Source organism: Saccopteryx leptura, chromosome 6, assembly GCF_036850995.1.
Source record: "Saccopteryx leptura isolate mSacLep1 chromosome 6, mSacLep1_pri_phased_curated, whole genome shotgun sequence".
Taxonomy (NCBI): Eukaryota; Metazoa; Chordata; class Mammalia; order Chiroptera; family Emballonuridae; genus Saccopteryx; species Saccopteryx leptura.
The window spans coordinates 57,272,632-57,299,746 of NC_089508.1; the positions used below are offsets into that span (position 1 = coordinate 57,272,632).

At 36.4% G+C, this 27,115-nt stretch overlaps 1 protein-coding gene across 4 annotated transcripts in view; it reads left to right on the plus strand.

The window, feature by feature from the left end:
• Window positions 1-21,552, plus strand: part of VPS13C (vacuolar protein sorting 13 homolog C) — a 214,651-nt gene extending 193,099 nt beyond the window's left edge. For 3 of the 4 annotated variants that reach the window (XM_066342851.1, XM_066342853.1, XM_066342854.1), the window contains 6 exons: window positions 2,657-2,780; window positions 3,244-3,358; window positions 8,900-8,988; window positions 17,809-17,932; window positions 19,253-19,336; window positions 19,652-21,552. In XM_066342851.1, coding sequence (XP_066198948.1) covers window positions 2,657-2,780; window positions 3,244-3,358; window positions 8,900-8,988; window positions 17,809-17,932; window positions 19,253-19,336; window positions 19,652-19,753 — 638 coding nt within the window. In that variant the 3' untranslated portion in view covers window positions 19,754-21,552. Of the gene's footprint in view, window positions 1-2,656; window positions 2,781-3,243; window positions 3,359-4,106; window positions 5,019-8,899; window positions 8,989-17,808; window positions 17,933-19,252; window positions 19,337-19,651 lie in introns of those variants that run through there. The other variant, XM_066342855.1, reaches the window with a different exon arrangement.
• Window positions 21,553-27,115: the final 5,563 nt, after the last annotated feature.

The window sequence follows — 27,115 nt, forward strand, 5'->3', positions numbered from 1 at the left end:
TAGATTCTTTTGAGCCTTCAGTAGCTGTTGGCTTATCTTTTTACCATGTTTTTAAAAAGCATGTTACTTCATTTAATGCACTATCAAAATCCCAATTGGCTTTGTAGAAATTGAAAAGCTGATTTTCTAAAATTTATACAGGAGTTCATAGAACCTCAAATAGCCAAAACAATCTTGAAAAAATAGAACAAAGTTGAGGACTTGAACTGTCCAATTAAAAAATTTACTATAAGATTACATTAAGACAGTGTGGTACTATATAGGTAGATCAGTGGAATAGAATTGAAATTCTAGAAATAAATCCTTACATTTATGGTTAATTTATATTTGAGAAGGCAGCCAACATAATTCCATAAAGAAAGAATAGCCTTTTCAACAAATGATACTGGAAGAACTTGAAGTATGGAATTTATATATATAGGACCCAGCAATTCCACTCCTAGTTAGAGGCCCTAGAGAGTAAAAACATGTGTTTGCTCAAAAACTTGTACATAGTGATAGAAACATTATTCATAATTGCCAGGATGTAATAGGAACCCAAATGTTCATCAACTAATGCATGGATAAATGAAATGTGGTATATTTATATGATGAGACATTATCTAGCTATAAAAAAAATCAAGTACAGATACTCCTCAGCTTATGACGGGTTATGTCCTGATAAACCCATTCAAGTTTAAAATATTATAAGTTACTCTTTGTACCCCCATACCCTCATCCAGACTTTACTTGGGTGTTCAAAGATGTGTTGTATAATTGTGTACCTGAAACCTGTATAATTTTTTTAACCAGTATCACCAAAGTAAATTCAATTAAAAAATGAAAGAAAAAAATATAAGTCAAAATGCATTTAATACTACACTATAAAGTATTTGTTGTTTACCCACATGATCACATGGCTGCCTGGGAGCTATGAGATGCTGCCTAGCCTCATGCGACAGCACCAGACTGCATATTGCTAGCCCAGGAAGAGATCAAAGTTCAATATTTGAAGTACAGTTTCTACTGAATGGGTATTGCTTTTGTACCATTGTAAAGTCAGAAACCATTGTAAATTGGGGAATATACAAACACAAGTACTATAGAAGATGGGTGAACCTCTAAGCTAATTAAACACAACACATATATGAGTCCATTTGTAGGAAATGTCCACAATAGGCAGATCCACAGAGTTAGAAAAATTAGTGACTACCTAAGTCTACCTGGTGGGAGGAAGGAGATAAATTATATAGGATTGGGTGTAGGGAGGGGCTAGGGGAAAGTGGGGAATGATTGCTAATGGGTATAAGGTTTCTTTTCTTTATAAAAAAGTTTATTGATTTTAGAGAGTAAATGATTAAGAGAGGTAGAGAAGGGGGGAAAGAGAGAGAGAGAGAGAAACCACCAATTTGTTGTTCCACTTATATATGTGTTCATTGGTTGATTTTTGTGTGTGCCCTGACCAGGGATCGAACCTACAACCTTGTATTGGGACGATGTTCCAGCCATCATGAGCTTCCTGGTCAGGGTCACGCATAGGGTTTCTTTTTGAGGTGATACAAATTTTGTAAAATTGATTGTGGTGATGGTTCCACAATTCTGAATATACTAAAAACTACTTAATTTGTATACTTTAATAGGTAGATTATATGGTATGTGAATTGTTTTAGTGTAAAGTTCTTACATTTAAAAAAATAGTACACTGTTTGAGAAATGTCCTGATGGTTGGCATAAAAAAGATAAATATATTTTTGGTCAGTTCGTAGAACTTCTAGTTACAAGTACTGACTTAACTTCCTGAATCAGTAGTAATACAACTAGTGGATGCCTCAGGATTATCTGGAGGGCTTATTAAACACAGATTGCTTGGCTCTCCTCCCAGAATTTCTAAGTCAGTAAGTAGGTCCCCGTTAAGGATGGGGCCTAGTAATTTGCATTTATAACACTTAGAGAACGACTGTTTATCATGTTATCATTAAATTTAACCTTTTTAGAAAACCAATTTTTTTTTTTTTTTTTTTTTAAATAAATTTTTATTAATGGTAATGGGATGACATTAATAAATCAGGGTACATATATTCAAAGAAAACATGTCCAGGTTATCTTGTCATTAAACTATGTTGCATACCCCTCGCCCAAAGTCAGATTGTCCTTCGCCACCCTCCATCTAGTTCTCTGTGCCCCTCCCCCTCCCCCCAACCCTCCCCCTGTCCCCCCTCCCCCCACCCCTGGTAACCACCACACTCTTGTCCATGTCTCTTAGTCTCATTTTTATGTTCCACCAATGTATGGAATCATGTAGTTCTTGTTTTTTTCTGATTTACTTATTTCACTCCTTATAATGTTGTCAAGATCCCACCATTTTGCTGTAAATGATCTGATGTCATCGTTTCTTATGGCTGAGTAGTATTCCATAGTGTATATGTGCCACATCTTCTTTATCCAGTCTTCTATTGAAGGGCTTTTTGGTTGTTTCCATGTCTTGGCCACTGTGAACAGTGCTGCAATGAACATGGGGCTACATGTGTCTTCACGTATCAATGTTTCTGAGGTAGAAAACCAATTTTTAGAAGCTTTCTGGGTAAAATAATTCAGCATTTGGCTTAGGCTTCTGTTGTGTTCAAACTTAATTATTTTAATATATATTTATACATTCATTGTCTTTGGTTTTATGAAGGTGCCATAAAGGAAGGAGCTGCTGGATTTTTCAAAGGAATTGGAAAGGGGCTCGTGGGTGCAGTGGCTGCCCCGACCGGAGGAATCATAGATATGGCCAGCAGTACCTTCCAAGGAATTCAGAGGTAATTCAGTATGTAGTATGTGCAAGGTATGTGTCTGTGTGCTAGGAATATGGAAATAGGGAACTATTTTGCCTGCTCTAGGCTTGGTTCACAAGACAGTGGCCCCAGAAGGAGGAAGAGCAGATTACTTCTATGGCTCAGTTTCTCTTTTATTTAACAAATGTTTATGGATACCAGCTATATGCTGGACACAAAGAGTGGACAGCATAGTCTCTGCCTGTATATCTATTTATTTACTTTTTAGTGTTTGTTTTCTTTGAAAAACAGTTGGGGGAGCTTGGAGTCAGACAGATTTGGTTTTAATCCTTTTTTCATTATTTTGGGCAGGTTATTTAAAATTATCGTTTTGATCAGATATTGATACAAAATAGAACATAGCACAGTGTTTAATCAACATATCTATTTGTGTTATTTTGAAAGATTCTCACATATTTTCTTATATTTATTCTGGTGCCTTATACAGGGCAGCAGAATCAACTGAGGAAGTGTCCAGACTCCGTCCCCCTCGCCTCATCCATGAAGATGGCGTCATTCGTCCATATGACAGACAGGAATCTGAGGGCTATGATTTATTTGAGGTATAAATTCTGTTCTTATGGTCATGAGTAAAATTTAAAGATTTCTAGGATCAGAATTTCATGAGTGGTTTTTAAAGTTCCTGATTCATGAGTGGTTCTTAAAGTTCCTGATTCATGAACTTCTTTAGGGATTACACAGGGAACATGGTTTGTAGGGTAGATTTGATTGTTTTATTTTACCGTACTGTGTTAAATGAGTATAACTGGTCATTTTTATTTTTTTATTCATTTTTGCACAGGAGCAAAGTATTTTTTGTACAGAAAGGATAATGTGTTAAAAGAAGTCATAGGTTTTATTACTGTTGTGTGGTAGCTCATTTAGTTAACGTTGTTAACTTTGGTTTCCTGCTTTGTAGCTAATTATTGGAATTTTACTGCTTCCTTTTCTCCCAACCAAATTAATTTATTTGGACTACTCTGTAAATCTAGATTTATTCAGGTAAACAGAAACTGGAGGAGAGAAAAAAAGATTATGTTCAATTACAATATTTTCAACCTTAAAAAATTTGACAGTTTTTTCTTGGCTTTTATTTTAGTTTTAACTTTACTGTATTTAAATAATATATACCTGTATAAATATACTCCAATGACTAGCTTTCCACCAAAATAAATTTATTAATATTTTTCTACTTTGGCTTTAAAATAAATGACTTCATTGTTATTAGCCTATGGTTTTTATTATATGTGATTACATTTTCTTTTTCTGCATGCTTCTAACTTTATTTTCTTTCTTTTTCTGCCTACACAGCAAGAACTGGAAAAACAGGAGTAAATGTTTCCTATACTACTACTTGATTTCATCCTTAAAAATCAGAACTGTGGTATTAATTGACTGTCTTTGATTTATTTAGATCAAGAGTTCATTTTAATGAAGTTTTCTTCACAACACTCACCTCTGTCTAAGCTGTATAATGTTGTGGCTTGACTGCAGATAAAAATGGTGGTGTTCGTGGTAATAGTGTACCTCAAGTAAGAGGAAGAGATTAAGTGATGCAGGAAATCAACTCTCTTCTTTATTTAGTTGGTGAAAGACTGTATTGAGCTCAGGAACACACACTTATAATTTTGAAAATTTTATCTTATGATATTCATGTGTATTTAGGTAACGTTGGGGAAAGAAAAGGGAAATTATGTCCAAGCTATATATTTTGTGTTCTCGTATTTGTGAGTTCTGATGATGGAATTACATAACTTTGTCTCACAAATCATCCTAAATTTAATCAGGTTATGGGATTATTAACTGGGGCATATGTTTTAATAACTGAAGTATCAGTTGTTCTGGGTCTGTCCTTACACCTCAAATAAAATTGGTACATGAATTTTGAGGATGTGTTCCCTTAATTTTATTTTTCTTTCTAACTTCTTGGTACTCTTGCTAGATAAATAGCAATCATTTTGTAATTATGTTACTTATGTCCTCAGCCTTTGGCGTTTATACTTTCCAAAAGTTGAATCTCCTTGTTGTTATGACCACTTCCCAATTATATTAGTTTTAATTAATAGAAGTTGAACATGTAATTAGGCAAATTCCTTATGTGACACTTGAATGTATAGACATCTTTATTTTTAAAATTCAACCGTTTTTGCCCTGGCCGGTTGGCTCAGCGGTAGAGCGTCAGCCTAGCGTGCGGAGGACCTGGGTTCGATTCCCGGCCAGGGCACACAGGAGAAGCGCCCATTTGCTTCTCTACCCCTCCGCCGCGCTTTCCTCTCTGTCTCTCTCTTTCCCTCCCGCAGCTAAGGCTCCACTGGAGCAAAGATGGCCCGGGCGCTGGGGATGGCTCTGTGGCCTCTGCCTCAGGCGCTAGAGTGGCTCTGGTCGCAACATGGCGACGCCCCGGAGGGGCAGAGCATCGCCCCCTGGTGGGCAGAGCATCGCCCCATGGTGGGCGTGCCGGGTGGATCCCGGTCGGGCGCATGCGGGAGTCTGTCTGACTGTCTCCCTGTTTCCAGCTTCAGAAAAATGAAAAAAAAAAAAAAAAAAAATTCAACCGTTTTTGCTTTTAAGTTCTTAGGATTCATTAACTTTTTTTTTTTTTTTGAGGGAGAGAGAGACAGACAGGGACAGACAGACAGGAAGGGAGAGAGATGAGAAGCATCAACTCATAGTTGCGGCACCTTACAATGTTCATTGATTACATTCTCATACATTCTTTGACTGGTGGGCTCCAGCTGAGGCAGAGACACCTTGCTCACGCCAGCGACCATGGGGATCATGTCTATGATTTCCTGCTCACGCTGGCAATCTCACACTCAAGCTGGTGAGCACGTGCTCAAGCAAGTGACCTCAGGTTTCCATCCTGGGTCCTTAGCGTCCCCGGCTGACACTCTATCCAGGTCAGGCAGGTTTCATTATCTTAATGAGAGCAGAAAGAATATAAATGATCATTTTGAAATTAATGCCCCCATAGTTAATTTTCAGAATAAGTTATGTTTTGATTTTTTTTAGAAATGACAAAATTGTAATTTGATTTAACAGCTCTTATTAAGCAACTTTTATTCTTCCCCCTAAAACTGAAAACAAGGTACAAACTTAGATTTAACATGTTGTACATTTGAAGAGAATGAAACTGTTAGCATATAGTTGGTCAGTTGGATTATTAAATATATATCTTAAACTATAGTTATCAAAAGAATAAATTAAATGCTTTATATTTAAAACAAGCACTTTAAAGAAAAAAGAATGACATCCAAAGACCAGCCTAAAACTGTCACTGACAAACTACTTGTGCCTGGATAATTGAGGGCTGGCGAGAATGACACTGCATATGCAGCTTCCATAAGAGTCAGGCTTAATAACTGTGTAACTCAAGCTGCTGTCTTAAGTCATCCCTAACAATTACCCTTACTTCTTAGGTAAATGTGACGATTTTTAATTTCCCTGCATATACTGCAATTTTACTGAGACTTGACTTTGGGAAATTGTATAACTTTTAAAAAATTTTTTATAATAAGTTTACTTTTTGTTTAACTCTCTTTATGTTATTAATTTTTTATTTATAACCCTTTTTACAACTTTTTATCAGTAAGCACAAAACTTCAGGAAGCTTTTTATTATTTTGGCTAAATACAGTTATCTTGCCTGATTTATTAGATGTTAGACAACCTTTTAAACTTCAATGTGTTGTTATATTTACTGAAAGAAATAGAATGATTATTGTACATTAATTAGAGGACTTGATAATTTTTCTAATGAGTGACAAGGGTAGGCATGGAGAATTAAGAAATTGAGGCTGTTTGATCCCTTGCCCATCTTGCTATAATGATGTATTTATTGATTAGGCTGTGTTGGCTATACAAAAGAAATAAGACTTCTGTCCTTAAGAGAACAAGTATATCATAATGTGTAAATATTAAAGAGCAATAGAGTATAAAATTATTTCCCTCTAGTCCTTGTTGTTATATGGCTACATTCTAAATAATTTATTTAGGAATCTTTTGATTTTCTCCCATTTTCTTTTTCTGCTGAATATTGTTCTGTATTCTTTAATGCTCAGCTTTGAAAGTTACTAAACCATATACTCTGTTTTTATAGGATAGATTCTTCTGCTTATCCTCTATTATCCTAGAATAATTACTGTTTACATATGTATAAGTACATATGTTTATATATGTGTATATAAGGTATATATATATATATTTACCTTATTTTTTATTTAATATTTACCTTGGTTCACATACTTATGATAATATAATATTTAAAATAGTTTCTTGCTTTTTCATTTTAATTTTTTCATGTTCATAGAAATGCTTCCTTCTTTAATTCTTGCATAACCGTCTATTGAGGTAACTGTGTATTGTGTGTTTAACCTCCCAGTTCCTGACATTAAAGTTGTTTCTGTTATTTTAATAACAGTAATAATGCTGTTATAAACATCATTATAGACATTGCTTTCTCATATCTTGTATTATTTTCTTAGAATTTACTTGAAAAAATTGAATGTTTTTGCTAAATGTTGTAAATTCCTCAAATTGCATTTTGGGAAAGGAGAGTGAATATTTCATTAACTAATCTTATGTCCTGCTGCCATCTATGACTTAATGTCTTAATCTGAATCTCAGAGTGTAGTGGATTTTAGTAGTGCTGGAAGCAAGGTTTCTATATTGTATGATGGTGATAAATTATACTTTCAAAGTTTTCAATGGTTTAAAGATAGCAATAGATTGATAACTAATGAAAATGTATAAAAGATGTAAAGTTGCTGATATTTCTGTGCAATGAATCTCATATCTAAATATTTTAACATTTAAATTTTAATGCTGAAAATAAATCTAAATTATTATACTTATTTCCCATTTTCTCTTTATTAAAGAAATTAGGTTATAAATGTTAAAAGATTTTAGCTAATTCACATAGGCATGATGTAAAACCAGTGACTATTAAACTCCACTTCTCTGAGACTCATTGTGAAGATGAGACACCAGTTCTTTGGGGACTCATCTTTGTTCATGGCTTTTTCTAATTGTCAAAGAATGACTGGGAACCAAGGGCCTTTAAAAAATGTATATTTAAGCATTGAAATAATAAGTCTGCTTTCTCTGCTTGTGATTATTATTGAATACGTTATCCTTTTAATAATAGTGCTATTGTATTCTTGGTTATGAAATGTTAAGGTCTTATTTATATATTAGATTTGGTTATGTTTTGTGTTTTCATATATATCATCTCATCTTTAATCATGCATTATAGATAATATCAATAATATTTAATTAGCATTCATTATAAAAATAACGTTGATTTTTAATGTGTTGAATTCAAGTCTCAATAATTTTGAGATAGTTGAAACAGTAAAATGTATTTTCATGTGCTACTATTTATACTTGAATTCTTTTTTGTTTGTAATTGTCTTTAGCAATAAATAGTAACAGCTATTTGAAATTCTGTTTGTATTAGAAATTAAAAATTCTTTATGTTTGTATGCATATTTAATCTATAAGACTAAATACTTTAAAACATTAAATATCAGTTATCTTGCAGTTTTATTATGTGTATGTCTACATTAATGTAAAATCAATGGTTCTTAACCTTTGAGAAAGATCATTTAAAAAATATTGATGAAACATATGAACCATTCTCTGAAAGAAGTTACAGAACCACACTTTCAAAATTATTTATATATATTCTATTTTAGGTATTTTATAGCCCTCCTAGTGTGTTTCCATGGACCTCAGGTTGAGAACCCCAGTAATGTTAATGCCCCAAATGTTAATATTAGCATATGTTTCACATTCTCATAAATGAAAATGTGTGATTATTTCTGGTAGATATTCTAAAATTTCTAAATTATCACAGAATGAAATGTTAATTTACCAGAACACTTAGTAAGCATTTAATACATATTTGTCTTTTAAGGAATAGTGTAAGTTAATTTATAAACATATCTTTCTAGCTTCACATGTGAATATGTAAAATTGTGCTTTTTTCCTAATAACATTTTTCCTAACTAGCATTTTTATTATAATCATCTAATATACAGTATTAGAAATACTATTTGGATGTATGTATGACTCAAATCTTGAGTCTTATTTTTCTTCCCCCAGAATCATATCAAAAAGATGGAAGGAGAGACTTACAGATACCACTGTGCTGTTTCTGGATGCAAGAGGACGACCCTTATGATTACAAACAGGTATTATCTTCAAGTGGCATTTTCCCAACTGCAAATTATGTAGATCTTAAGAATTCTGAGGACTGAAATGTTGATATGGAGAACTGGACGCCATCTGCCAAATGTTCATTATCATAGCTCTGGTCTCGGTTAGCACAGTTGTTCAGAGCATTGTCCTGAAGGATGGAGGTGGCCAGTTCAGTCCTCAGGGCACGTATAGGAACAGCTCTCCCTTCCTCTCTCACTAAAATGAGTGAATGAAAAACACACAAAAAAGTTCATTATCATAGAATCACAAAAATGTGAATGTGAATGGGCCCTTTAAGATTATCTGTTCCGAGCCTCTCCTTTTGGAGATGCAGATACTGACTCAGCATGGATTAGGGGTTTATCCAAGTTGCACAACAGCTGAGAGATGGGGTCTAGAATAGACTTCAGAAGTGCAGTAGTGATATGGTTGTATGAATTATAAATCTAGTCATGGAGGGTGAATTCATGAATCACTATTCTCACTAGGTTTTATTTGGGGTGATTAACATACCTTTTTTAAAGGATGGTATTATTTCTGTGTATTTTTTCCAGTTTTTTTCTAAATAATTTGGGAGTTGTAGATTTTTCCAAATAAAAGAACGTTGAGTATTTTCCTGAGATTTTTCCCCACATCACTTATTCCAAAATGGCAATTATAGATGAATAATTTTCAAAACTTTCCAAGTTATGGCCTGACCGCATAGTTGAGTTGGTTAGAGTGTTGTCCTGATACAGCAAGGTTGTGGGTTTGATCCCTGGTCAAGGCACAGATAGGGATCAACCAGTGAATGCATAGATGGGTGGAACAAAAAAAATTGATGTTTTTCTTTCTATAATCAGTAAATACAAAGTTTTAAAAATAATTTTTAAGTTATGTATTTTTGTACGACTGAGGCAGAGTACTTACAGTAGGCAAAATCTGTATTAGGTTCCTTACTAATGCATTTAAATATGTTTGGTTGGAAAGGAGAGATAGTATTCAGACTTAAATCTATAAGCTTTTTATAGAAAGAATTAGCCAGTCATCTGATTTGCCCATTAATTAAGAAATGAAAATATTCACAAAACAATCTAGGAAGTAGTTTTTGCAGACTTGACAAGTAATAAATTTATTTTTATACCTATAATTTTGTGTTATATCCAATAGATCAAAAGCAGTGTTTATTTGTATTGTGTGGTGTACTTAGCTGCAATAACAATGTCATAATTCATTTTAAAATTGTTTACCAACACTGGGCAATGGAAATTATTAATTTTCTTTGTTTTTTTGTTTGGTAATCTTTATACTTGTTTGATTAGGCATCTTGTGGTAATATTACTGTATACATTTATACGTTATACATTTTGGTTTTCTTCAAGTGAATTGAAAAATCATGGTATTTTAAAATCTAGTCACTAATAGAGCTTTCCAGTAGGCAATTAGAAAAATAATATTCCTGACCAGTACAATGACTTAGTTCTCCTTGTAGTAGACTCTTAACTGGAATTTATTTCATTAAGATAATTATCATGATGCTGATCTGTTCAATCTTTAATGATTACATAAAAATAGCATTTCTTCCAAAAGCAGCATTTTAAACAATAACTCTTAAATTTTATTGCTAAAGTTATGCTTATTTGAAACCAGGGTCTGCAACCTGAGGCCTGGCACTGATGAAGTCATGGTCTGAAAGCAGGTGTAGCAGAACTGCTGACTGCCTACCAAATGCCACTTTTATTTCTCAGATCAAGGACACTCCAGTTTAACTGCCAGTTCACTGCGCCAAAATACATTTCCCAGTCTTCCTTTCGGCTACATGTGGTCTTTGACTGCGTTCTAGCTAAGGAGATACAGTGATGTATTAGACTCCTTGCCTCCTCTACCTGCTTTTTGGAAGGTGGATATGGTGGCTAGAATTCCAAAATTCCTTTTGGACTTTGAGGATGTGGCCAGACGCAAGGAATGGTGAAGTGTTCATTTGAAAGGAGCTTGGGCCTCTGAAATCTGTGAAAGGCCAAATAAACCCTGAATAGCTTACTTCTAAACTTATTTTATGTGATGCAAAAATAAAACCTGCATGTTAGAATCTAAATAAATAAAATTGTGCTCATTTATTGTAGATAATATAGGTCAGGATTTTAAAAAGTTTTTTTTTAAAGTGCCAGATATTAAAAATGTAGGCTTAAGAACCATCATCTTGTGCTTCCCATCTATACTCAGCTCTACCCTTGGTAGTGGGAAAGCAGCTGTGACAATATGTAAATGAATGAAGTGGCTGTGTTCCAGTAAAATTGTATTTGCTAAGACAGGCTATGGCTGGATTTGGCTCATTTAGGCTATTGTTTGTCCACTCCTGCTATAGATAATAATTATGAAAATGAAAACAACCAAAGCTGTGGTTTGCCTTGGACAGAGCTGGTTTGTACTTTTTTTGTCCAATGTAACTATTAGTGGCTATCCCTTTCATTCTTAAAAATGCCTTGGATTAGCCCTGGCCGGTTGGCTCAGCGGTAGAGCGTCGGCCTAGCGTGCGGAGGACCCGGGTTCGATTCCCGGCCAGGGCACACAGGAGAAGCGCCCATTTGCTTCTCCACCCCTCCGCCGCGCTTTCCTCTCTGTCTCTCTCTTCCCCTCCCGCAGCCAAGGCTCCATTGGAGCAAAGAAGGCCCGGGCGCTGGGGATGGCTCTGTGGCCTCTGCCTCAGGCGCTAGAGTGGCTCTGGTCGCAACATGGCGACGCCCAGGATGGGCAGAGCATCGCCCCCTGGTGGGCAGAGCGTCGCCCCTGGTGGGCGTGCCGGGTGGATCCCGGTCGGGCGCATGCGGGAGTCTGTCTGACTGTCTCTCCCTGTTTCCAAGCTTCAGAAAAATGAAAAAAGAAAAAAAAAAAAAAATGCCTTGGATTGAATGATGTTCTATGATAACCACTAAAAATAGCCTTTACCAGCAATTCCTTCATCCAGAGATACTATCTGGTATATCAGACTCTTGCAGTATATGTATTTTATAAAAACTATGTAAAACAATGCGCCATGTACATTTAACTAACCTAGGTTGTTCACCTAAAAGTACATATTGTGACCTCTTCCCAAACCATTAAATATACTTTGACAACATGATATTTAATAAATATATACTGTATTTATTGATTTACTATAACATTCAAATGCTACCTATTTGACATTCAGTTTTCTTTTTCCCAAGAATGTATTATTATTAAACACATCTTCATAGCTAAGTATTATTTTTTATAATTATTTCCTTCAGATAAATTCCTGTCAGTGGGATAGTTGATTTAAAAGTGAAGATTTTTTGAGGCCCTATTTATTGTCAAGTTGTTTTATCAGAAAGGCTGTATCAGTCTTTTTACATACAACTAATAGTATGTAGGAGTGTCCTCTCTCCTATGTTTTGCTAAGACTAGATGTTATTTAAACATTTTAAAAAATTTTATTTGTTAATTAGAGAAAAAAATTGATTTGGTTGGTTGATTCTTGTATGTGCCCTGACCAGGGATTGAACTTGCAACCTTGGTTTATCAGGAAGATAAACCAAATGAGCTACCAACCAGGGCCTATTTAAACTATTGTGTTTTTGCTAATTCAATGAGTAGAAAATAATTTATTTGTTTTAATTAACATTTATTTGTTTGCTATTGAGTCAGAACATTTCAATACATTCATCATTCATTGATATTTTCTAGTGAATTGCTTGTTCATATCTTTTACTCATTTTTCATTATGTTGGCCTTTTTCTTACTGAATAAGGAACATTATATAAATTAATATTAACCCTTTTTACTCAATGTATTATTAACATTTTAATGATTATTTATTGAGTGTTTTGATACTTAGGGCTTTTAATTTTTCCATATTGAAATTCACCCAAAATTTGGTCTCAGTATTTCTTTCTTGTCAGTCATTAGAAACAACATATGAGTTGTTAGGACCTAAATTTAATAGGCCGTAGCTCCACTAGTTTGTCCTAACTCCTACATAATATTTTAGTAATCTTCATTAGGAAACTGTTCTCTGATCAGACTTCTTTTTTTTTTTTAACTGTCTGTCTTAGTCTGTTTGGGCTGCTATTCCCAAAATAATGTAGACAGGTGGCTTAAACAACAAGTTATTATCTGTCACAGTTCTGGAGGCTGAAAGTCCAGATCAAGATGCTCGTAGGCTGTGTGTCTGGTGAAGGGCTCACTCCCTGATTCACAGATGGCTATTCTCATTGAGTGCTCACATGGCAGAAGGCATAAGGGAATTTCCTCAGCCTCATTTATAAAGGCACTAATCCCATTCATGAGGGCTTTACCTGCGTGACATAATCACCTCCCAAAGGTCCTACCTCCACACATCACATTGGGGGGTAGGATTCACCGTATGATTTTGGGGGTGGTTATAAACATTTGGACCATTGCACCATTGGTGTATAACAGATATAGGGACACAGAGATCAAAGTTTCCTCCCCATCTATAAGGGACAAATTATCAATGGCATCACAGTGCGATAGTCGCTAAGATCAAGTGATGTTAAGAGACTGGAGACTCTTGGTCCAGCAAGGTGGGAACCAACATATCACAGGGAAAGTGTTAGGAGCTTTCTCAGCTTTCAGCTGAGTCTCGTAGAGTCTGAAGCTGATACACAGGTAAACAAGAGGCAGCAGAGACATAAAACATGGCATTTGGAACAGAAAGATCAGTTTGGAGTGGCTGGGTAGTAGGATGTGTGTAGGAAGTGCTGGGAGATGAAGCAGGAGTCATTGGTGTCAGCTCATATGAGCAAAGGGTTGAGACTTCTTCATTAAAGTGTTCGGAGATCACTGATTTTTTTTTAAGTAAGAACTTATTATTCAGTATTGGCAACTTTTCACATAGATATATTGAATAGGACACAGATAAATCTCTTGTTCTTTCCCACTGAAGACTTGTAAACAAGGAGTAATATAAAGGTTGCAGTTTAGAAAGATCTCTGGCAGCAGTTTGGATGCTGGATGGAGGAGGATTGGAATGGAGGCAAGGAGACCAGTTAGATAGAGACTATTAGTGTTCTGTTGCTTCACAACAAATAACCATAAATTGGGAGCTGGAAACAGCACATTTATTATCTCACAGGTTCTGCGGGTCTGGAGTCGGGGGCAGTGTGACTGGATTCTCTGCCCAGGTCTCATAAGACTCAAATTAAGGTATCAGCTTCCTTTCTGAAAACCCATAGGAAGAATCCCCTTCCAAGCTTATATTGTTAGCAGAATTCAGTTCCTTGTAGTTGAAGGACCACGATTCCTGTTTCCTCAGTCTCTGTCGGCCGGGCAGCTGTCCTCAGCATCTAGAGCCTGCCTGCATTCCTTGTTATGTGGTTCTCCATTTTCAAACCAGAAACAGCACTCAGATCTCTGAGACTTCTCTAACTCAGATTTTAAGGCTCAGTCCTACCCAGATAAATTTTTTCTTAAAGCCACCTGTGCCTTATAACAAAACCTAATCATGGGGGTGAAATCCATCGTTTTCATAGTCCTGAGGATTATGCAGAGCTCTGTACCAGGAAATGGGGAAGCTTGGGGACCATCTTAGAATTCTGTCTACCACAGAGATTGTGGCTGTTATCCTGCTAGGAAGTGGTGAGGGCCAGGAACAAAACAATGAGGATAGAAGGAGGCAGTCTTAACAGGCCAGGGCTTGGTGGCATTGAAGGTGGCAGAGAAGATAATACAAGATAACTTTCTGGTTCTGAGCTTGAGTAGCAAGAGTGTTGGTATGACCTTTTACAATAATTTGAGGGAAAATATGACTTTTTTGTTTTGTTGTTGAATTGACTGACTCTGACATAGCTTTGAGATATCAAAAAAGCATAGATGCCTCAGTAGCACTGACACAGATATAGACCATTGATGTTTGGATTAAGATTTGAAGGTGAGCCTGACCTGGTGATGGCGCGGTGGATAAAGCGTTGGACTGGGATGTGGAAGGACCCAGGTTCGAGACCCTGAGGTCGCCAGCTTGAGTGCAGGCTCATCTGGTTTGAGCGAGGCTCACCAGCTTGGACCCAAGGTCGCTGGCTCCAGCAAGGGGTTGCTCAGCCTGCTGAAGGCCCACGGTCAAGGCACATGTGAGAAAGCAATCATTGAACAACTAAGGTGTTGCAACACGCAATGAAAAACTAATGATTGATGCTTCTCATCTCTCTCTGTTACTCTCTGTCTGTCCCTGTCTATCCCTCTCTCTGACTCTCTCTCTGTCTCTGTAAAAAAAAAAAAAAAAAAAAAAAAAGATTTGAAGGTGAGATCTTGGACCCTGAGTGTTTTGAATAGAAGATGACCAAGATTTGAGCTCTGGTAAACCCAGAGAAAGACAATGAGGGAGATGTAAAGTGGTGGAAGAACAGTAGTATTGGTGTGGTCAAGAAAAGAGAGAGTTTTGAGACAATGATAATGGTCAATTGCATTTGACACAGTGACAGTATTATTGGGGTGGTCAAGAAAAGAGAAAGTTTTGAGACAATGATAATGGTGAATTGCATTTGGCACAGTGATTTGTAATGGTTATCTTTAACTCTGAGCTCTATTATCTGATTCTCTACTACGGCAGGAGTAGAGGGGAGTGGAACCCAATTCCTAGAAACTGTTCCAAATGTGTAGGTGTACTGTAGGTTGTCACAATGATTGTAGGGCACCTAGTAGGCTGGAGCTAGGATTGTTGACCTTTTTACAGTACACAACATAATCCCAAACAAGCCCAAAATTTTAATAACACCTGTGCTGAGAATTGTTATACCGTGAGTCTGTTTTGGTTCCCACACTCCACTGGTCACCAAGTTCATCTAACTCTACCTATAAACATCTGGAATCTAGCTCTTTTCTCCTTCTCATAGCTACTGGTTTGATTGAGGTTCTCACTGTTTCCTGATAATAAAATAACTTCCTACCTTCATTTTCTACCCTACTTCTCCCCCATGACCCCAGGACCATGACTTTAAGAAATTTTATCATGTCATTTTCTATTGCCTATAGTATAGGTTAAAGTAAAAATTTCTTACAGTGGCAAAAAAAAAAAAAAAAAAAAAAAAAAGGCTCTTCAAGCACCATGCTAATTTGGTACCAAGATCAGGCACCAAGCTAATTTTCTTTCCTCTGAATATATCTGATATACCAGCTAGTTCTCACATTCCTCAGGTAGATGTTCCCTTCTTTGTACTCCTATGTATGTCAGTGCATAGTTGCCTTTGTCTGGACTTTAATTTCCCTTTCCCACTGAGAAAACTTCTTCCCTTAAAGAATCAGCTCCTAGAAGCACCCATTTGCTTCTCCATCCCCCTCCCCTCCTTCCTCTCTGTCTCTCTCTTCCCCTCCCGCAGCCAAGGCTCCTTTGGAGCAAAGATGGCCCGGGTGCTGGGGATGGCTCCTTGGCCTCTGCCCCAGGCACTAGAGCGGCTCTGGTTGCAGCAGAGCGACGCCCCGGAGGGGCAGAGCATCGCTCCCTGGTGAGCAGAGCATCGCCCCCGGGTGGGCGTGCGGGGTGGATCCCGGTCAGGCGCATGCGGGAGTCTGTCTGACTGTCTCTCCCCGTTTCCAGCTTCAGAAAAATACAAAAAACAAACAAACAAAAAAAAGAATCAGCTCCTACACCACCTACTTTACCAACACAATCAGTCCTCCTCTCCTGTGCTCCAAAAAGTTTTCTGTACATTCTGCTATTGATTTACCTGTGCTGTAGCGTTTATTTGCATGTTTATTTCCCCATCTAGCCTCTGAGTACCTCTCATGCAGAGACCCTTTCTTCTTTGTCTCTCCAGTACCCTGCGTATCTGTAGAACCAACAGTTCTACTTTTCAGTTTTACTTTCTGTTAGAGAAACTCGAGAGTCAGGTATAGTTATATCAGAAGTTAATCTGAATCACATTCTGGGAAATCAATGTGCATATCCTTTAAAGATTGTTATTTTTTTGTTGCTATTCAGTAAAACGGGATACTTACTCTGTGAAAAAGTGCATTAGTGTTAAAGTGTTCAAACCTGATATTTATTAGTAGGCCTAATGTAAATCTTTGCTGACATTAGAGCTTTGTGACATTTCTGCACATTCTGTCTTAACTGGAAGGCATAAATGATTGACAGTAAAGAGCAATTAATAATTTTCCAACTAAGACATTTTCAGGAGCTCTGCCTTTATTGCTTCCCAGATGAGCCTGTTTCTCTGTGTTTAAAAGATTATTTCAGTTTTTTGTTGAATTTCAAAAATGGTCGTTCTGTAAATTTTGGAAGATTGGCAGATGCAGAATTTTTTAAAGTTTCTTTGTTAATTGGTCAATGCCATATATGCTTTTCTGTGTGTGTGTGTGTGTGTGTGTGGCAGAGACAGAGTCAGAGAGAGGGACAAAAAGGGACAGACAGACAGGAAGGGAGAGAGATCAGAAACATCAATTCTTTGTTGCGGCTCCTTAGTTGTTCATTGATTGATTTCTCATATGTGCCTTGACCAAGGGGCTACAGCAAACCGATTGACCCCTTGCTCGAGCCAGTGACCTTTGGTTCAAGTTGGTGAGTCTTGCTCAAACCAGATGAGCCCACGCTCAAGCTGGCGACCTCAGGGTCTCGAACCTGAGTCCTCCACATCCTAGTCCGATGCTCTATCCACTGCGCCAACGCCTGGTCAGGCAATATATGCTTTTTATTTGACAGTTATCTAGACTTTTTTTTTATGTGAAGCTTACTTTTTTTAATGCTAGGTTGTGTTGTTGACTGAATGTTTCCCGTGCCATCCAGCAGAGTAAAATATTAGAGATCATCATTAACAGTTTTTATCACTACCTGTCCGTTTTTGTTTCCTTTTGCACAACAGGCGAGTGTTATGTATAAAGGAAGTTGAAATCCTTGGCCTCATGTCCACAGATTGGCAGTATCCATTTGAAGATTTTATATTTCCTCCTAGTGTCAGTGGAAATCTGCTAAACATTTCAGTTAAGGTAAGAGAACTTGGACCACCTTTTTAGAGCCAAGAATTTGTTAAATGAGTAGAAACCAGTGCTTTTTGACTCTTTTTTTTATAGTTAACTATACAAAAATATTTGAGGGATTATTATTATTTGCTGCAATGTAAGAGAAGATGTAATAGACTTGCTTGTGAGCTGTACTTAATTTCCTGACAGTCCGTGATTGTGTCGAGTGAAATATCCAGTCTGTCTGCTGAATTAGGATGCTGATACTTCCTTTTTGGGAAAATAAAACATAAGTAAATAAAAGGTCATTTTAATTTCATGTGGATACCTATTTTGCTCTAATCTTAGATATTTCTGAAAAGATTCCCTTTTTTAGGTGATTATTATAAATATTATGTCTAAAACACTAATGTTTTATAATATTTGGCACTTGTAGAATGATAAAACAATTGAAGTATATAATAATACTTTCAAGTCTTTCCTCACCATCATTTTCTAAGGAAGAACTTTTTAATACATAGCAGGTAATTACCAACAATGACCCATCTTTTGCTTAGTTCTCAGACTTACTTTACTTTGAAATATATAAATTTTTTATTATATAAGGGATAAATTTATTTTCAACTGTTTAAAGGAAACTAAAAATTGTCATTCTAACAATGGTAATTTTTATAGTATATATTTTCTTAACAATAATAATGTTATTTCTGTTTACTGAAACTATGTAAAAAACATCTCACAAAATTTAATGGATGCAAGTACTATTATTTTTTAATTTTGTTTTCTTGCATAGAGGTTTATAAATAAAAGAAAATACCATGAAACTGTATCATTTTGTATTTCATTCTTCCCTCATTGTAGAGTGTTGAAACTTAGAGTGCCTTAGTAAAGGAAACCTAGTTTTCAAGCTAGGAAAGACTGTGTCACTATGCATGTATATTACAGTTTCCTCAGTGATCAGTTCTCTTTCACATCAGTGATGAGAATTGACTCAATGTATTATACATTATATTAGAATTTTATCTATCAGCCAAGGAAATGAAGGAAGGGTTTTTTGATTTGTCAAATGTGACGAGTTATCAAGTTGTGTTTCTGTAGGCTATTTATCATAGCCACAAAAAGCCATTATTTTATACGGATAGACATACACTCATCCAATTTCATAAATTCTAACAGCTTATATATAGAACCACTGTTCTTGTACCAAAATGATTTATTTCTTATTCTATCTGAATATGTGTGTTTTGAATGGTTATAAAATAGAGTTGACATTTAAGCATCCAATTAAAGGTTATGATTTTTTTTTCTTTCCCAGAATAATTTCTGTCATTTTCTCTTTTGAAATAGGAGCAGGGTCTGTTCCACAAAAAAGACAGTGCCAATCAAGCCTATCTTCGGAAAATTTGCCTGCAGGATACCACCATAGCAGAGGTAAACAATTTATTTAGAAGACTATGCCATCAGTTTTTTAGCTGAAAGGTATTTTTTATAATTAACAATACCCATTATTTCTCTCAAGAGATCTTCCAGTCATATTTGGATGGATAGATGAGCTAAAAACAATATGCTGGGGGCTTAGGAGGTCTGGAGAGTCTTACTTTGCATTGCACGTATGGACCGTGTGTTCTTGTCTTTAAAGCTCTTGGACCTGTGTGGAAAGCTCCAGCTCTTGCTTTGTAGCCTTCTCCTCCACCAGATTAGCCTGTACTTCTCTTTAGCATTGATAGTAAATATTTCCTTTTGCAGAGAGCGTGTCATGCCATTGAGGACGCACAGTCAGTGAGGCACCAGCAGAAACTGAGGAAGCAGTCATCGCTGCAGCTTCTCAGGCCCCAAGTACCGTTTTAACCATGGACCCCAGGGGCCGCTACTGGAGGAAACCCAATCATCAGTCTTGTCTATAAATCACAGTTATTTAGCTTACTGAAGACAATTTTTAAGCATCCTTTAGTTTTAGAGTTTTTTTTCTAGAATGGCTAGGTGTTGGGTTTTCCATGTTGACTCAAATTTTGTCCATGTGTGTGTTCGTCGTCCACTACTACAGTGCCACCTGAATGGTCAGACCTTTAGAGAAATACCAGTTTCCATCAATGTTACAAATGTGAAGGCAAGGATAATAGACTTGTTTTTAATTAAATAAAGTTCTTACTCAAGAATAAGATAGGAGCTTCAAATGAGTGATGTTCTTTGAGAGGTTCTGGACAAACCTTTGGACAGTATTGGAAACTTTGTTCAATAACCGAACTAAGAGAATATTTTTGGTATTTGAATGAAGAGCAGCCACTAAAGGCAGAGATGATGTTTCCTATTTTCTTTTCATGAAAACATTGTTCTCCTAATAAAAATATTTTACTTTGGTGCTTATTTTTCCTTCTTGCACTATAATGTAAAGACACACCAAATCTAAACTTAAAATATCAATACTCTGTTCTCTGTAATGTGCCATTTATAAAATTTTGGAAATTATTTATATGCTCTTTCAAGATGAATTTATATGACACAGTTATAATTTGCTGATACATAAGAAAATATTGCACTTTAAGTTTTTAAGACTTAGAAATATAAAAATTTTCATATATCTCCAGAAATTGTTTTTTATAAGTGGAAAGATTTTTAAGGGCATTATAAATTAACAATTATAATGCATACCTAGAAATGTATTTTAAATACTTATTAGGAAGAGTGAAAACTCTCTAGTTGCTTTATATATGAATAAAAGAAGGCGTCTGTAACAGCACTATGGAGAATAATTGGCAGATGTGTTTTGGCGGGAGCAGGCCTGTGAGAATCAGCTCAGACAAGATTATGCCTCATTTATGCTGATCAGATATACTGCCTACGAAAGCTCTTTTTAAAATTCTCAAAAGTACTTAATTTCCTTGGAGGAATCTTTAAATTTGCTCGTGGTCTTTAGCATGGCATTTATTTCAGATCTGAATTAATGATGAAATGAAGATGTGGACACACTTGGTTTGCTCTGTTTTTGTTGACATGTGATAATGTTTCTACTCTCTTTATTCATGTTTTTTAAGACTGGCCTTAAAAATGTTAAAAATATTTTTTTTCTAGTTATTTCCTGCTGACTCCAAAAAAGAGAATGAAAGAATAATTAATTCCAAAAATATTTGATCTGTGATACAGGATGGTAGTCTTTGCCTTTTCAACATTATTATTTCTTTTTCCTGTGAAGGAAGTGTCATATATAAAACCTAAAGGACTAAACAAAATTGTCAGTGGGTAATTGCAGTTTATGAAAAGGAGCATTACAAACAGAGTTTCATAGCAAAGTGTGCTAGTATTTTGTGTTTTAAAATGACTTAATTAGGAACCCGAGGCATCTAATTATTTTTCATATGAATCACAGCTATTGATGAAGTCCGAACTATTTAAGAAATATCACTGTACTGATGGCATGTACAAAACATTGAACTACTAAGAAAAATTCATAGACACCTATGAATTCCTCATCTCAAGTTGGCTTAAAAATAAATGTTCAAATGTTGGTAACATTTTAATCTGATTTAATCCCCTGAGAAAAAACCAATTTATTGGTAAAGTGTAATAATGTCTTTTGTGTTTTAAAAATGCTCTGAGAGTCAATTATATGCATATGAACTACTGAGAGAAATAAAACATTTGGTACATTGTTTACAGGTATGAAAACATTGTGGGTTTGTGTTAAATTTTCAGATAACAGTTGTTTTTACTTTTTGTGTCTTTCCCCTCTTCTCTTCTAGTCTTATGATAGTGCGAGGTTAGAGTAATTGTTACGGAGGGCCCTGACAGCCATCAGCTGTTTTCTGTATCTATAAATCTGTTTCTGTTTTGTTTGTTCATTTTGTTTGTTAGATTCCACATATAAGCGAAGTCATATGGTATTTGTATTTCTCTGACTGAGGAGGGGAGAGGGTTGGGAAGCTGGGTGAAAAAGATGAAGGGATTAAGAAAACAAATACAGACAACAGTATGGTGATTATAGAGGGAAAGAGGGTAGGAGAGATTAAAGGGGGGGTAAATAGTGATGGGGAAAGACTTGACTTTGGGTGGTAAACACAATACAATATACAGATGACACAGTCGTCCCTCGCCATATCTCAGTTCAGTTTTCTCGGTCTCACTGTATCTCGTGGATTTTTAAATTGTATATATCTAATTTTGTATCGTGGATTTTTTGCTATATTGCGGGATTTTGCAGTATATAGGTATTTTTATATATTATTTTAATTATTTTTGTGGTAAAATAAGCATTTTCTAGCCTAAAAAATTGAAAACAATATAAAGATATACAAAATATTAATTAAAACATATTAAAAGAGTATTAAATTGAAATAAAGCCTTAAATATATACAAATAAGAAAATAAATATAAGGTCGCCACTTCATGGATTTTCGCCTATCGCAGCGGGTTCTGAAACCTATCCCCCGCCATAGACGAGGGACCACTTGTGTTATAGAATTGTACACTTGAAACCTATATAACTTTATTAACCCGTGTCACCCCAACACATTCAACAAAAAAAGAAAAAATCATTATAGAGGGCTTTATAAGATGCTCATCAGTGAAAGTTTCCTGAGGGTACTGAGCCCCTTGACCACATTGGATATATGTGGCCAGATCTTCACGACAGGAAGGATACGGAGCATGTATTTGACCACGGGCCTGGCTGCCACTCCGAAATCATAGCTGGATTTGCACTGTTGCCATGCCTTTTATGGTGTCTGTCAGACAGGGACTGGGAATGACAAGGATATTGGTGCAGGCCCATTCCTCCGAGACATGGAGCTTGTCTGACAGCTGACTTGGGTTTGAAGACTCTTCAGTAGCTTTGTAGGACCTTTCTTAGCCTGGCAGAACTGGAGGCTTCTACCCAATTTGTCTTTCTGTCTCTGTCTTTTTTTGTCTCATCCCCTGCCTCCAGTGGGAGATGAGTGGATAGTATTGCTTACATGTGCTTTGTTATACAGTATTGTGTCTGTTTTGAATCATGTCTGAGGGAGGACACTACCATCTCTTTGGTGCTTTGGGCATCTGAGGTAAGATCAGGTGCTGCCTGCATCTGTATTGTGTCTGTATTTTTAATAGGGCTCACATGAGTTTCTAAGGTACAGCCAGGACTAAAAATTAATGTTAAAATAAACTCTTGAAGAGCTACAAATACCAATGCCAGTTAAAATGGCGAGTTGCTGTCACTGCCAGAGCTAGAAGAACCATCTTTTTATTGGGGAGAAAATCAAAGATTCTTAAAGGGTAGGAGTTTGCTCGAATCAGAATCATCTGTCCTCAAGGGACGAGCCCTCTCGGTTGAGACTGACTGCCAGACTGCTCGCTAATGCTGATGAATGAGCATGGGTCCTGTGCCGAGTGCTGGCTTTGAAAAGAAACTGAGAGTCCCTTAAGCAAAGGAAGCACATTTCTCTTGGTAATTGTGCCTAGAGTCTAAGAATTTAGACTTACTGTCCTTGAATTCCTGCTTGAAAGTTTCTTCAGCTACCAGGCTGAATCATTCAGATACTCAGCATTGTGGGTCTCTCTCTGGACTCTAAAAAGCCTTCAGAAAGGCTTTCGTTGGTATTGAATGTAGTACAGACCCATAGCCCCTCACCAAAATTCAAACAGCTCTCCAAACCAAAAGGTTTTTCATAAGTTTGAAGCGAAATACATTTGATAGCAAAATTCCAAACTGAACTGACATGAGACTGATTGTGGTCTTTATTCTTCTTGGTGTAAATGAGTTTGGCTGTAGCAAAATTAATATATTTGATTATGGGGTGCTGCCGCAGGCTGCGCTGGAGATGTCTGAGCTGTGTGGCATGTGAGGTGTACTGCTTCTACAGTTTGAAAGGGTCTGAAACACATCTGGCCCCAAGAGTTTCAGGTAAGAGATTGTATATCTGTATATCCTCAAAAATTTCAATTCAAGTTGCTTCCCAAATTTTATAAGAATCGTAGAGGAGAATTTTCCTCCCTCTTCAGACCATGCTAATGTTTCCTTTTACTGTATGCTGGCCAATTATTTTGATAAAGTGTTCAAAGTAATTGATGTTGACATATAGGAGACTGAAATGTTGTCATATAATAGTTCGTCAGAAAGATTTATGTGAACTCTGGAGAAAACAAAACAGAAGAATGTAGTCATGATTTCTATCCCTCTTGTATATTAATTAATTAACTACCTGGTAGATTAAAGGTTTTTAGAATTGACCTCTAGTGTAAAGGTAATTAGAATAGTAATGAAATAAGCCATATGATCCTCTAGGTTGATAGCATCCACTAAAATAATGGTGGACACTTGACAAAGAAGATTTAGTTCTGTTCTATTTTTAACTTGAACAGCCAAGTGACTTCCCCAGAGATTGACTATAAAGCTGAAATTTTCCCAGTTGTGATTTAAATTCAGTGATAAATAATTTTCATCAAAAATAAATTTCAAATATTAGTCTGGGTTTTATTGTTTTTTTGTAGAAGTTTTTTTCTTTTAATTGTATTTAAGAAATTAAATTTAACAGAGTGACATTGATCAGTAAGAGTACATAGGTTTCAGGTAGTTTCTATAGCATTTGAACTGTTGATTATGTTGTATACCCATCACCCAAAGTCAGATCATTTTCCCTCACCTTATATTTGTCCTTCTTTACACCCTTCCCTGCACCCACTCCCTCACATCTCCACCTCCCCCCTCCTCCAGTAACCACTTTACGTTTATCTACGTACATGAGTCTCAGTTAAAGCTCAGCAACAAATAAGCAATCTAATTAAGTGGCAAGAGGACCTGAACTTCTCCCAAGAGGACATGCAAATGGCCAACAGATATATGAAAAGATGCTCATCTTCACTAGCCATTAGAGATATGCAAATCAGAACTACAATGAGCTACCGCCTCACACCTGTTAGATTGGCTATTAGCAAGTGGAGAGGCTGTGGAGAAAATGGAACCCTCATTCACTGCTGGTGGGAATGCAAATTAGTACAACCATTATGGAAGAAAATTTTTATAATACCTTTTTTTCTCTTCCACAAACTAGTTTCCTCATGTCATCTTCCTGTAAGCCTCCTTTATACATAATTTTCTTTATTATTTTTGTGGTACCACTCTAAATATTATTAAATGATATCAAATAGATACTGTGCCAATGATTGGCAAATTACAGCCCATGGGCCAAATAATCCGTTCTTGTAAATAATGTTTTAATGACATAGCCACCCCCATCATTTGCATCCATCATGGCTATTCCCTCACTACAATGGCAGAGTTGGGTATTTGTGACAGAGATAATATGGCCAGCAGAACCTAAAATATTTACTACCTGATCCTTGACAGAGAAAGTCTGTAATATTATATGGACAGAAACAAGACACTTAACTGGTTTACCCAAGATCCTATAGTGAGAGAGCTGAAATTATGATCCAGCACCTACCAACTCCCTCTGTTATCTCTTCTTTCTTCCTAGAAGCAGGAATGCTTGTGTCAAATGCAAATGAATATGGCCAATGTTCATTAGATTTTTATTGAACGTATGCCCGTATCCTGGAGTTATCTATATATTTTTTCTCATCTATTTTAAGGATTTCTTATAGTAACACTCAATCCAAACTGGCCCTTTGTCTAAATATTTTTTAGAGAATTCTTACATATGGTCTAATATTATTGTGGCAGTTTACTAGGAAACATGGTTTTTTAAGTATAAAAATTAGGAAATAAAAGACTTTGAAGATAGGACATAAAACTTGCCTCTATTTCTAATGCACAGCCAGAACAGAAGACTCAAGTGCATGGTGTTCTGTCCTGCTCAAACCATTAGAGAGTTCACAACTAGCTTGGGGCTCACCAGGAGGAAATCCATATTTTTAAGCACAGTACATCATATTCCGAGTAAGAATGTAACAAATGAGCAGGTGTTCAAAGACTGCAATTTGAATGGAAGCCATAACATTTTAGCTTCACCAGAGGCTGCTGCTGCAAATCAGCTCAGCAAGCACCTATTGGTGGTTTAAATGAGAAGCCACACTTGAACAGGGCATAGTTCTCCCTCTGGAGTGCTGTTAGAGATTCTTAACCTACGTTGACACTTCAGATCGAATCTTCCCTACCTCTTTTGGTTCAGGGTGATTCACAATTTAAAAAATAGTGAAAATAAAGGTAGGGATTTGAATTAGCAGATTAACAGAGTACTTAGCTTTTTTCAAAAAAAGCTTTCCTGAACTCTGCAGTCGTTCAAATATCAGTAACGGGGTTACGGAAGGAATAGATTTGAAGTCATGGTAATGGAGTCATACTCCTGCGAGATTCTGGCGTAGTTGTAAGGTCTATATGACAGTTTAATACAGTGTGTCCATAAAGTCATGGTGCACTTTTGACCGGTCACAGGAAAGCAACAAAAGACGATAGAAATGTGAAATCTGCACCAAATAAAAGGAAAACCCTCCCAGTTTCTGTAGGATGATGTGGCAGCATGTGCAGATGATGATGTAATACTGTGTATACAGCGGAGCAGCCCACGGCCATGCCAGTCGAGATGTGGACAGTACAGAGGAAAGTTCAGTGTGTTCTGTGGCTCGCTAAATTTGAATCTGTGACCAAAGTGCAATGTGAATATCAGCGCGTTTATAACGAAGCACCACCACATAGGAATAATATTACTCGGTGGGATAAGCAGTTGAAGGAAACCCGCAGTTTGGTGGAGAAACCCCATTCTGGTAGGCCATCAGTCAGTGACGAGTCTGTAGAGGCTATACGAGTCTGTAGGTAGGGATAGCTACCTAAGGAGCCCTAAAAAATCTGTGCATGAGCCCACATCGAACTGCACTGAATAGGTATGAAACTGGGAGTTTTCCTTTTATTTGGTGCAGATTTCACATTTCCATCGTCTTTGGTTGCTTTCCTGTGACCGGTCAAAAGTGCACCATGACTTTACGGACACACTGTCTGTCTGGGATTACTGACCACAAGTATTGTACATTGAAAAGAAACAGTTGTTAGTTTAGAGTCCTAGGAAATTCTTCTTTTGAGTTGACCCCCCCAAAAAGAGAGGAAATCTTGCATGACTTATTACAATCCAGATGGTGAACGGATACTATTGAAAACATTTCTTTTATAAGAGCCATAAAGACTTTATTACCCATAACTCAAACTGGTGAATACGAATGTATTGCCCATTCTTCCTAAAATTAATGACTCAATCAATTAATGTTGAATTATATTGCAGCTCTTTT